The sequence below is a fragment of the Lytechinus variegatus genome, chromosome 16 (assembly GCF_018143015.1).
Source record: "Lytechinus variegatus isolate NC3 chromosome 16, Lvar_3.0, whole genome shotgun sequence".
In the NCBI taxonomy this organism is placed as follows: domain Eukaryota; kingdom Metazoa; phylum Echinodermata; class Echinoidea; order Temnopleuroida; family Toxopneustidae; genus Lytechinus; species Lytechinus variegatus.
Genome location: NC_054755.1, coordinates 30,074,162 through 30,086,365, shown reverse-complemented (window position 1 = coordinate 30,086,365; position 12,204 = coordinate 30,074,162). Strand labels below are relative to the sequence as shown.

Here is a 12,204-nt window from a genome sequence, read left to right as displayed (position 1 = left end):
TCATGTACTTTTACTCTTTACATAGTTTTATATCATGGTATTATACCTATTTTTGTTCTCCATTTTTCTGTAAAGCAATTAGAGATTGACCTATTTTAATATAAGCTTTAAAGACATTTTTATCATTACTAGTGGTGGTGGGTGGCTGGTGGTAATAGTATTTGATCCAATATGTCAATTACATATTATTAAACCTGCATTGGCGAATATCTTCTTTTTTTAACTCGACCTAATTGAAATCCGATGAAGATATAAATAATTCACATACCCATTGAACCAGATACATATATTATCTCTTGGTGTCAGTGGTTATCAATTATGACCACCTTAGCAACAGTTGCTAGGGGCAGAAATGAGGAGAGTATTGTCAATATATTCACCAGCAAGCTACTGTGCAGACATGGGACTCGAATTTATGAATGTAATTGGGAAAATGTTCTTTTTCCACAACCAAAAAATTTCTGTTTTTGGTAAGCTTTCGCTTACAATGCTGCATGCTTCATCAGAACTTCATTGTACATGTAGCTCAAAAAAGTTTAAGATTTTGATATATTTTAGCTTGATACTAAATTTGGGGTAGCAGAAAACCATAGATTGAACTCTTTCATGAGTCGGAATATTGCAAATCTCAAAAAAAATGTTAGGACCTGTCTTCTTGCCCACACAGTATTGGTTGCTTCTGCCGAAAAGTCTTAGCCAAAGAAGTTGTATACTTACAAGTAGGATATCTCTCAGATCAATCATTACCTTTTCAGGTGGGTGTTTCATAAAGCTGTTGGTAAGTTAAGAGTGACTTTAAGAGCGACTTTAAGAACGACTGGTGATCCTTTCTTACACGCTAGATAATCACCAATGAACATTTAGTGAATACCATTTACCACAAAAAAGGATCACCAGTCGCTCTTAACTTACGAACGGCTTTTTGAAACGACCCCCAGGGCCCCGTCTTACAAAGAGTTACGATTGATCCAATCAATCGTAACTATATGGAAATCGATCGATGTCATAATTCTTTCTACAAGAAATTTGCACAATGTCCTTCGTATTCAAACAGAAGCACAGTGAATTTTCAAGAAAACAATGAATGCATGAATATATACATCAAAGCCAGAAAATATTTTGAACTAACATGCATAACAGACGTTGCTGGCTGTCCATAGTTATGATTTATCGGATCAATAGCAAGTCTTTGTAAGACGGGGCCCTGGACCGTTAATATTGTTGGTGCCACACAAATTCTCTATGTTGTTTTTATAAACACAAGTTTTATGCCTAGTACACAAAGTCTGAACATGCCCTTTTCAGATGAGCCTATCAGGATGTAGACTGATTGTTCCCGTAACTGGGTTGATTGCCGTCAAATCATGAGGATAATGCTGCAAGGTGACCCCGAGCTAATCAATTTCATGAAGAAGTTGTGGGGATAGGTATATGACACATTTCTATCAACAATGCGTATTGAATTTTTTTTAAACAAAAATTTGCACAGGGGTCTAATTTTCATCTTAGATTTCCCATATATGTATCAAACAGTCTTGGCAATCAAGTTAACAGTAATAAAAATAATCACTTTATTCAAAACAAACTGATGAACTGGAATCGCTCTATCATGATGATTATATCATAGTTTGAAAAACTTTTGGAATTTTTTTTTCCATGAAGGTACCTGTGCTTTAATAATGCTGGTTTAAAGAGAAATTCCAGTAGTTGCAGTAAACACTGATTGCATGAGAAAGTCTGTAAAACAAGGCTTAATTGTCAGTATATCATCGAGGATCTAAATCTGGTACAGTTACATTAATCTTAAAATCTACGTTGAAAAATGTTCACACCGAAGATCCCCAACACAGATAAGCGCACGTGGGACAATGTATAATTATTGCTTAGAGCGTCGGGCCCGATGCCCTACCCGCATCCTGTGCTTATTTGCTGATTTCTCAGCAATTACACAATTTCTTCCAGAATCCTTTGGCACATGCGTTTTATTTATACAAACAGACACTTTGGTGGTCATTTCATTGGATTCTGTACGAACTCATTTTGATATCGTTACCAAAACTAGCATTTACCTTTAATTTTCTTCAAGGCTGTGAGAACAGGGACTTCAGTTAATAATCTTCCTCCCAATCATGTTTGTCTCTCTATACGTTCTTGTTTCTCTTTCTCTCTCTCTCTCTTTTCTCGTTCTTTGACTACTTGTCCTTCCTCTTTGAATATCCAAAGGGCATAGCATTAATTAAACACGCTTCATGCCGTCTGTCTCTGTAGAAACCCTAATCAAACTTTTATGAAGACCACCACAAGTCAAGAATAATAAACAGTTTGGGGGCTCGTGGGTCTGTAACACAAATGTTGGGATCAATCGATAAATGGCGATGGCCAATAAGATTATTCTTACATGGACGTCTTGGTCGAAACACTGAACATCAGCCAATCAGAATGCTTGTATCATTTGCTTGTATTATTTGTTATCTGTCACAAACCTTTAGGATACAGGGCCCTGGGGCCCGTGACACAAAGTTTAGCGATGAATAGCAAATATGAAAGAACACTTCTGATTGGTTCCTGGTCAGTATTTTGAACTAGATGCGCGTCTAACATTGATCTTGATTGGTCAGTCCATTTAGCGATTGATCGCTAATCTTTGAGTTATGGAGCCCCGGTGGGTGTTTCATAAAGCTGTTCGTAAGATACAAATGACTTTACACACGACTGGTGATTCTTTCTTGTGCTTTATAATACTGATATCCCTATGTAATTGATTTATGAACCAAGAACATATTCCAGTTGTATGTTAAGTCGTGCATAACTTTACAAACAGCTTTATAAAAACCCCACTGGTCAACATTTTCCTCTCATTTCCTGTCTCAAAGTGGTGGGGGCTTCCAAGCATTCAGCAGCATAAAACTAGAGGGTCTTAGGGTCTGAACGGCAGTCCGGAGGAATTTTTTCATGTTTCATCCAGGTAACATCTGGGTAACCCCAGAGTGGTCAATGTGAAAGAGTTATGAATATTAAGTTACATACCTTGATACTGCTTCACTGTAGACGAAGCCTGCATTCGCTCTTTTGACAATCTCAAAACACAGGTCTGCTCCTTCCATACTGCATAGGGTAATAGGAGGGTGAGAGAAAGAAAAGGAGAGATAGGGAAAGAGCACAGAGAGAAAGAGAAGGGGAATGGAAGAAATGAGAATGAAAGAGGACGGGAGAGAGACAGGTAGAGCAAGAAAGAAAGAGCATAAGGGAACAGGAAAGTGAAGAAAAGAGAGAGGGGGGCGGAAGCAAAGATTTTTTTTATAATGAAGTGGGCCAAAAAAAAAGAAAGATTATGAGAGATAAAGAAAATTTTATGAAGGAAGAAACACAAATATAGCAAAGGAGAGGAATAGTAGAGAGAAAGAAATAAAGAAAAGAAAATGTTGATTTAGTGAATGAAAATATTTTTGTATGACATTTTCATTTTAGTACATACTGCTATTCATAGCAGGGGATTCTACTTGAATCAAGTACAATGTAAATTCAAGGAAAACACAAACATTACATGACATTTTTAATGCAAACTAAGAATGAAATATCATCAAGCTGATACGTTTGTGCTATCATCACTGCAGCGTGCATGGCTAGTTGCATCAAAGCGAATCATTATGCATAATTCACCACTCATGGGAATAAATACATGTAGCGTGCCTTTCAGACAAGTTGAATTTCTTGTACTGTACTTAGCATTTAAAAATCTAGTGCATCAACATTAGCTCCTACTCAATGTGAACACTGTAGGAATGAAATAGGCCTCCATACTAGACACAAATCTCATTTTACCAACAAAAAAAATCAATAAAATTAAAAGAAACTATTAAAGCCATTTCCAGATTATGAAGACGGGCTCTTACGATTCGAAAAACATGGAAAGACATATCCACATTATACATGTATTTCTTCCCCTTTCTTGAAAACGGTTTGCCTGGAAGGCAGACTACATACACGCTGTCAGAAATGGAGGAGTGGTGAAATCTATATTTTATTGATCCAAAATCTACTTTGTCAAAACAGACTGTGAAAAAGAGGGTTGTAGAATTGTAAATAATTGAAAGGAATAACAGACATGAATTTTTATATGATGAAATGAGAGTATCCTGCATGATAAAACAAGTTGGTACAGCTCGTACAAGACATGTATGGTATGAAAATGGTTTCCATTATTTTTTTTTCTCTCTATAATGCCCCTGTGACCATAAATGTACATGAATTTCAGTTTGTTAAATATGAATACTATCTAGGCATTTTTTCTAGATTTGATTTTCAGGGGCTACTTTTCTCATCAAAATCTGCAACATTGGAAAAGCTTTAACTTTGGATGAAGATTACAATTTTTCCAGGCAGGGCACTTTTAGGGCATTTCAGGGTGAAATTGCCCCAAGACAAAAAAATTACTGAACAGCATCAATATAAAACTATGAATTGATTCATCCATTTGAAGCATGCATTGCTTCAAACACAATACATTGATAAAAAGTTCTTGCAGAATTCAAAATAAACTTATTTTGTTCATTTCTAAAATCAATAGATATGCCCATTTCCTGAAGGCTGAACATACATTTAAGATTACCGACAAGGTAAAGAATATGAAACATCTTGAAAGAATCAGCAGCTAAATTCTAGCCCTCGGAACTGTCACCGACCCCTCTAAACAAAAGATGTAGGCAGCCCCTGTCCTCTCGAGGAATAAATTGATGGAAACACGCACGCACATCACTCTACAGAATGCCTGGCCTAAACATCCAAGGCTAAAAATAGCGTGATAGTTTTATTTTCTACAAGGAATTCTCTCCCATCAATGGACATCGCTCGTAGGCAATCCCATCTTCATCTTGCATGAAGTAAACCTCACTTCTGCTACAGACACACCAGTAAAACCGGCTACAGAGTGATCAAAGCTGCTACGTTATTTCCAATGAGTTACGATCGGTCGGTCGAGAGTCAGTTTCATTGGTATGACTGAAGCGTCACATTTGGGGATAGAATAAATCCCCTTCGCACGGAAAGCAGTCCATTTGAAATGATATATAGAAAAAAGGTGTGTACATGTATGGTGCATATATCATCTGTTTCCTCATACACTGAGATGCTAAGAATCATACAGAAATTGAACATCAACTCGTCGTATAATGCATAAAATGATACATAATATATAATACAAAAGAGATGACAAATTATGAATGATTTACACGTGCACTGATCAATCCTCATATTTGTAATTACATCTATTCACCGGAAAATCATTTATTTTTTATTAGTAATCATTCACAAGAGTTACAAATCATGATCAATGATGCTTGCAAGTCAATGAACCATAAAGACCTTCCTTGTCAGACTCCTCTGAAAGCATGAAGCGTGACTTGTAATGCTTTGATAACCATGGCTATATAATTTATCATTTTATGGACCTACCTGATTATTCTTGTTGGGAATTTTCACATTTCATTTAATCATCTCTATATGACATAATCCCAAATACACATTGGATATTTCAATTGATAGCTGAAGTCAAATCATAACATTAACAGAAAAAAACTGACACTATATTTTTCTAGGAGAAATAAGAAGAGCCCATATTAGAAAAATTGGGAATTATTAATATCATTTTTCTATTTTAATTTTTATCAAATCAGATAACCCTCATAAGTTATCAAATCTGCTGTCCTTGATGGCCCTATAATGTACAGTGTTTGAATGATATAGAATTTGTCATCTAAAGCTTCCAAGATTCTATTCTCAGATTAAAAGCTATACATATATATACTCCACCTTGGTGAAGAGCGGCAAAATTGGACTAATGTCTTGCCCAAGAATAAGAAAGATATACTTACTACTCAAAAACCATATAGAGTAGTCCATCTGAACTGTATGTCTCCAATAATTCAACAATGTGTGGATGCTTTAACATGTGACATATTGATGCTTCTCTTTTCAGGTCTACAAAAAGGATAAAAAGGAGAGAAAAGGGAGAAAAATATGAACATTTTAATGTTGAAGTGATAAAAAGTACCATGACTGTATACCCAGAACAGTAGAGACACACAAATGGGCGAAAAATCAGCCATTTTCACAACATTTTTCTACCTGCTGTCCAAAAAAAAAAACAAATGACAACCAACATGTGACATATTGATGCTTCTCTTTTCAGATCTAAAAAAAGGATAAAAAGGAGAGAAAAGAGAGAAAAATATGAACATTTTCATGTTGAAGTGTTAAAAAGTACCATGACTGTATACCCAGAACAGTAGAGACACACAAATGGGCGAAAAATCAGCCATTTTCACAACATTTTTCTACCTGCTGTCCAAAAAAAAAAACAAATGACAACCAACAGAAAAAATGTCTTCTATGGGTGAATTAGAGGAGAAAATGTACGGGACATCTCTGAGTCCCATACAGCGCACAACATCTCCACCTTTAATTCGCATACAATTAAACATCTTTATTGTTTATCAGTTTTTCACATGGCTACCCACTATAACTGTATCATCAACAACAAAGAAAGTTGTATTGCTCAAGCATTCAGCTCTGAAATCGCCCAAAACACCGTCTCAATTTCTTTCAAAATGTATCATTACTAACTTTTAATTAATGAGTTTTAATACAGTGGTAAATACAGTTAGCTCGACTCACAGAGCTGCATACATGTAGAACATGAGTATCAATTTAATAAAATATTAATCCCGCAATCAAAATAACCATGTATACATGTACATCAATCATTAATATGGCACATGGGGGTAAACTAACTCAGCATATGAATGAATCAAGAACTATTCACATACATGTACAAGTATGTCTGCACTTGTTCGGGGAACACAGACACGTCTCCTTGTATTAGACAAATCAATAATTATTCCATGAATATCAATGATATATCTTTCTGACACCATGGACCCAGTGCAGTTTGAACTTTGCTTTTCAGGATCAGAACTGCGCAAACAGAGACGGGACCTTTGTCAATACCGAGTATCGAATATGAGTACACAATTCAAGTTGGATTCCTTCATCATGTATGACTGACCAAGGTAGGAACCCATAGGAATCATATATGAAGATTCATTCCCTTTGCATGTTTCTTTCATTTTTTATATTATAAAGTACAAAATACGTAATTTAGTTCAGATTGATTACAGTTCACTCGGGACATTTCCCTCAATTTCTTCACTATGCACCACCACTTAATCCACACTCCAAGAAAATGTTTCAAGCATCATATAAGGTTGGTTATTATAAGTAACTACCAACTGTTGATTATTTGAGAAATCCCCAAAATGTTGGATTTACACACAATTTGTTTGTAAAAAGTACTGTATTCACACACCCAATTTAAACAAACAAGTTGTGTCCTTCAGTTAACCAGTTTAACAAGGTAAAGTGGTCTTGACGACCACATTGCAAGGTGGATTTCCGAACTGGTCTTGAAGACTACTTAAGATCGCTTCCAAGACTGCTTTGATCATTCCCATTACACGTTAAACTGGTTTCCACTAAAACTGCTTTAAGAATGAAGATGGGAATGGGGTCTAGGTTTCCATGTTCCTAGAAATCTGTTGCTGATTGGGCGGACAATATGCACCCTCCCGAAACAAGAACCCAATCAAGGGCCTCGAGAATCACTCGTATTACTGCCCTCTCCGTCATCAGAGCTTGTACAGTAATCAATAGATGCTGTCCCTTCTTATTACCTGAACCTAGAGTAAGACATTACAGACATTTCGATGCATACATGTACATGCACTAATGCAGGCTGTTGCGGCCAGGACTAACAGAGGCTTTTGATGGTGTTGTCAGAACCTCCCCATCCTACCCCTTTTCATTAATCCTAGTTTCGATATTGATTAGGCATGCAGATTATATATTATTTAAAAAGCAGTCCAAGGCTTTATTATTTTAAAATGGCCCTTTCACTGGCCTTGAATATTTTTGGGCCCTTTTTGAAAAGAGGCCTTGCCCTAAAAAAAATAAATAAATTTAAGGCCTGTATCAATGATATCAAATTCATTACAAAACATTAGTTCATAATCATATTTTAATAACAAAAAGAATATTACAAACTTATCAAACCATGAACCCCACAAATCATTTCCCAGCAAATAGCAGAGAACATCATTCACAATAAAAGTGATTTCCCACACAAACAGATACAAAACATGCACAGTTCTCTCTGGATACACCTAAACCATGGCCTAAACCTTCCATTCCTCTCATCACTGCACCACACCTACATGTAAGAACTTCAGGATACTGTCATTTAATGAAAATCTTGCATCTTGCAAGAATAGGACACGACCACTGGGCAAAGCTCCCCCCGTGGCAGGGGGCAAAAGCACGGGAGCAGTTATTGAATTTCAACTGACCCGTCAAATCCAAAATTGAATCTACGGGGGTGAGTCGTAATGCGAACAAAATCGAACAACAGGGCTTTGAGATAACGTTTTCCCCGTCATCCTATTACTGAACCGACGGTGGTTCTGAAAGGGTGGAGGTTGCGCCGGGGATCATACACAGCTCGACCCCTTGAAATGATGGAAATCAATAAATGAAATTATGTTGAAGAAGCAATGCTGTTATTCTTCAATTCTCAAGACCTGCGCAGGCATTGTGCCGTCGGGGTAGGGTGGAAATTGTGTTATGGGACACAACACGTGGGCTGCTCAAAAAGGTCACAACTGTTTGTTCTTTTCCCCCTTACAGTATTAACATTGTTTCGTATCCTCGAAGTTACATCCCCTTTATAACCAATTGAAAGCATGTCTATATACAGAGGGACGCCTAAAGTTGAATGTTACATGTTCCATACAGACAGGCTGGAGTGTAATGAAATTCTTTGTTCATAAAAATTTCTTTTTGATTTTTTTTTGGGGGATGAGGGTTGATAACAGATACACAAGGGGAAAAGAATGGTTCTTCACATATTACTAGCATTCACATGTAAATGTATTTGTCATAAAATAACATTTTGAGATCAATACTCTGGAAGTTGATAAAACACACTTTCTCTTACCCACTCCCTTTCTCCCCCCCCCCCCTTTCTTCCCCTTCTTATCCTGTCATAAAATTCTCTGCCGGTGTGTGCGTTCGTAGGGGTTATGTAGAGTCCCTTTAGATGAAACTACTCCTACTTCACACAAGGAGTCACCTTTAGGATAATGACCACTTGTCAAAATATATTGAATTACCCTCCAATTCAATTATTCAATCACATCATAATTCGTCATTTTATTGATCATAAATTGGGCAATGATTTTGATTGTTTATTCATGTATTCCTTCACTCCCTTTTCTCTTATAATATTTGCTTTGCGGTGATGGTGTCAAGAGTACCTTTAAATGCCACAACTCCTGCTTTAGAGAAGTGGTCACCTGAAGAACGAGTGCTCTTATCACTCGTCGCAAGAAATGGTTTGGATGTATCAAGTGAAAAATACACCATTTCCACACCGAACACATAATTTTTATCAATCTTTATATTCATTAACCTATATCTTTTCTAATATTTGTGAAATATTTGCTTTGGGGTGAGGGTTTTAAGAGTGCATTTAAATGCCACAACCCTCACTTAAGAGAAGTAGTTACCTCATTGCAAGAGATGATTTGGGTGTATTACATGGAGAATACATTACTTCAAAATTGAAGATTAAATTCTTCATTAATTTTTGGATTCATTTTTTTTCCTTATATTTGTTAAATAATTACTTTGGGGGTGAGGGTTTACAGGGTCCCTTCAAATGCTACAACCCCTACTTCAGAGAAGTAGTCACCTTCGGAACTGAGTGTTATCATCACTCGTCCCGAGAGATGGTTGGGATGCATCAAGTGGAGAATACATTACTTCCACACTGAAGACAGAATTTTTCATTAATTTTTATATTCATTACCGGTAATTTATCGTTTTTTCTAATGTAGTTGCTTTGGGGGTGAGGGTTTACAGGGTCCCTTCAAATGCTACAACGCCTACTTCAGAGAAGTAGTCACCTTTAGAACTGAGTGCTATCATCACTCGTCACAAGAGATGGTTGGGATGCATCAAGTGGAGAATACATGTACATCATTTCAACACTGAAGACAGAATTTTTCATTAATTTTCATAATCATTAATTTATCTTTTCCTAATATTTGTTAAATAATTGCTTTGGGGTGAGGGTTTACAGGGTCCCTTCAAATGCTACAACCCCTACTTCAGAGAAGTAGTCACCTTCAGAACTGAGTGCTATCATCACTCGTCACAAGTGAGAGTTTGGATGCATCGAGTGGAGAATACATGTACATCATCTCCACACTGAAGACAGAATTTTTCATCAATTTTCATAATCATTAATTTATCTTTTCCTAATATTTGTTAAATAATTGCTTTGGGGTGAGGGTTTACAGGGTCCCTTCAAATGCTACAACCCCTACTTCAGAGAAGTAGTCACCTTTAGAACTGAGTGCTATCATCACTCGTCACAAGAGAGGGTTGGGATGCATCGAGTGGAGAATACATCACTTCCACACTGAAGACTGAATTCTTCATTAATTTTAGATCCTCCATTGTGACTCATCAGAGTGTACTATATAATCTAAACCAAAGGTGGAAGTCATCATCAGATGTTATAGAACGTTAGTCTCTTTCTGGCTGAAAGAGGTTAACTGATATTTATTGGAACTACAGTTTACGTGTACAAACTCAAATGTAGAATTGAACTGAACTGAACTTAATTATCCCTTACAGGAAATTTTCCTTGCACTGGTACATTAAAAATCATGAAAAGCTTTACAAAGGTAAATGAGTTATAAATTGGAGTTATGAGATGGCAAGCATGACAAATATTTATCAACATGTCAGCAGCAATAAATTTAATCTATGCACAGGACACACCTCCTCAGCTTTCCTCCATCATCAAAATTTTGGCAAACTGGAAAAAATGTCTCTGCCGACTACTGAACCTGGACCCACACCTTAGAACGCTGGTACCTTAACCATTAGACCACAGAGATAGGTTAGTGGATAGGGCAAACCCAGTCCAATTGATCAGCAGAATTAACCTTGTTAATTCCTTTATATTGTGTGCATGTGCATGAGTTTTTGAACAATATTTTAAATGTATGAATTGTGATTAACGGTTGGTCAAAATCAGGCACAATGACAAATATGAAAAACAACAATATTCCATGTCTTTAATCTTCAAGCATTTAATGATCATTAGTTTTATTGATAAGGCCATTTACTGGTTCCAGAACTTTTACATCATCGAAATACATAATCTGATCTCCTCAGCCCATTCCTCAAAAAGCTCTATGAACAAATGAGTGAGCGGCAATAAACATCATTTCATCTAAATTCAGTAGACACGGATATGCAGCCTGCATTTCGTAGAGCTGGAATAATTTTGGGAGGAAATAGCTTTTAAATCTGGATTGCTATGGCAACGGTGGACAGAAATACCTTTCCTGGGAATTGAAATATTAACTGCTCAGGCAGATATTACGTTTTATGGTGTAATCTTGCTCCTTCTCTTCACCCCCACCCCCCCCCCACACAAACACAACTGTATGTAATACTATACATGCTAACAGGGGTAGATATGAAATCATTGCAATATACTTTAATCATTGAAGAGTTAACAATGAATTGATATTTGTTCATTATTCATTCATTCATTTTAATTTGCAAATGCAAGTGTGCACTTTAATGTTCATACATTGCACAATGGCACTTTTGTGCTGGTGCACGATGCATATAATGCATTTCTATTTTGTTAAAAAGGTGCTATCATTGATTAGAGATATAGTGCTCAAAGCTATCAATCACTAGCTCATAATTAATTGATTGTATTTTTTTTAATTACTGTAAATTTTTGTATTCAGGACATGGTGATGCTTTTGAAACGCATTTTTACCCTAAATGACATTTATACATGTTTTAATGACCAAGTCCTATAAAATGCACAATAAAATTTTATGAGGATTTTTAAAGAATCATCACATAATTGAATATAGGGGGCAATGAACTTCCATCGATATTCACATTAGCCACTTCAGAATAACCTTATGCCGCACCCCCTTCCCCCATCCAGATTCTGGGATATTTTTAAGCCAGTCAAAATGATTATTACCCATGCAAACATGATAAAAGATGAAGCACAAGTTGCTTTCAGACCGATTCCAAACTAAGAATACCAGG

The 12,204-nt window shown here is 36.4% G+C and overlaps 1 protein-coding gene across 1 annotated transcript in view; it reads right to left on the bottom strand.

The window, feature by feature from the left end:
- The window catches only part of LOC121429892 (peripheral plasma membrane protein CASK-like), a 42,575-nt gene that overhangs the window by 21,136 nt on the left and 9,235 nt on the right, over positions 1-12,204 (bottom strand). The window contains exons 2-3 of the mRNA XM_041627151.1: positions 5,871-5,976; positions 3,028-3,105 (exon numbers count right to left, since the gene is read on the bottom strand). Of these exons, the coding sequence (XP_041483085.1) occupies positions 3,028-3,105; positions 5,871-5,947 (155 nt within the window). The 5' untranslated portion in view covers positions 5,948-5,976. The remainder of the gene's footprint in view (positions 1-3,027; positions 3,106-5,870; positions 5,977-12,204) is intronic.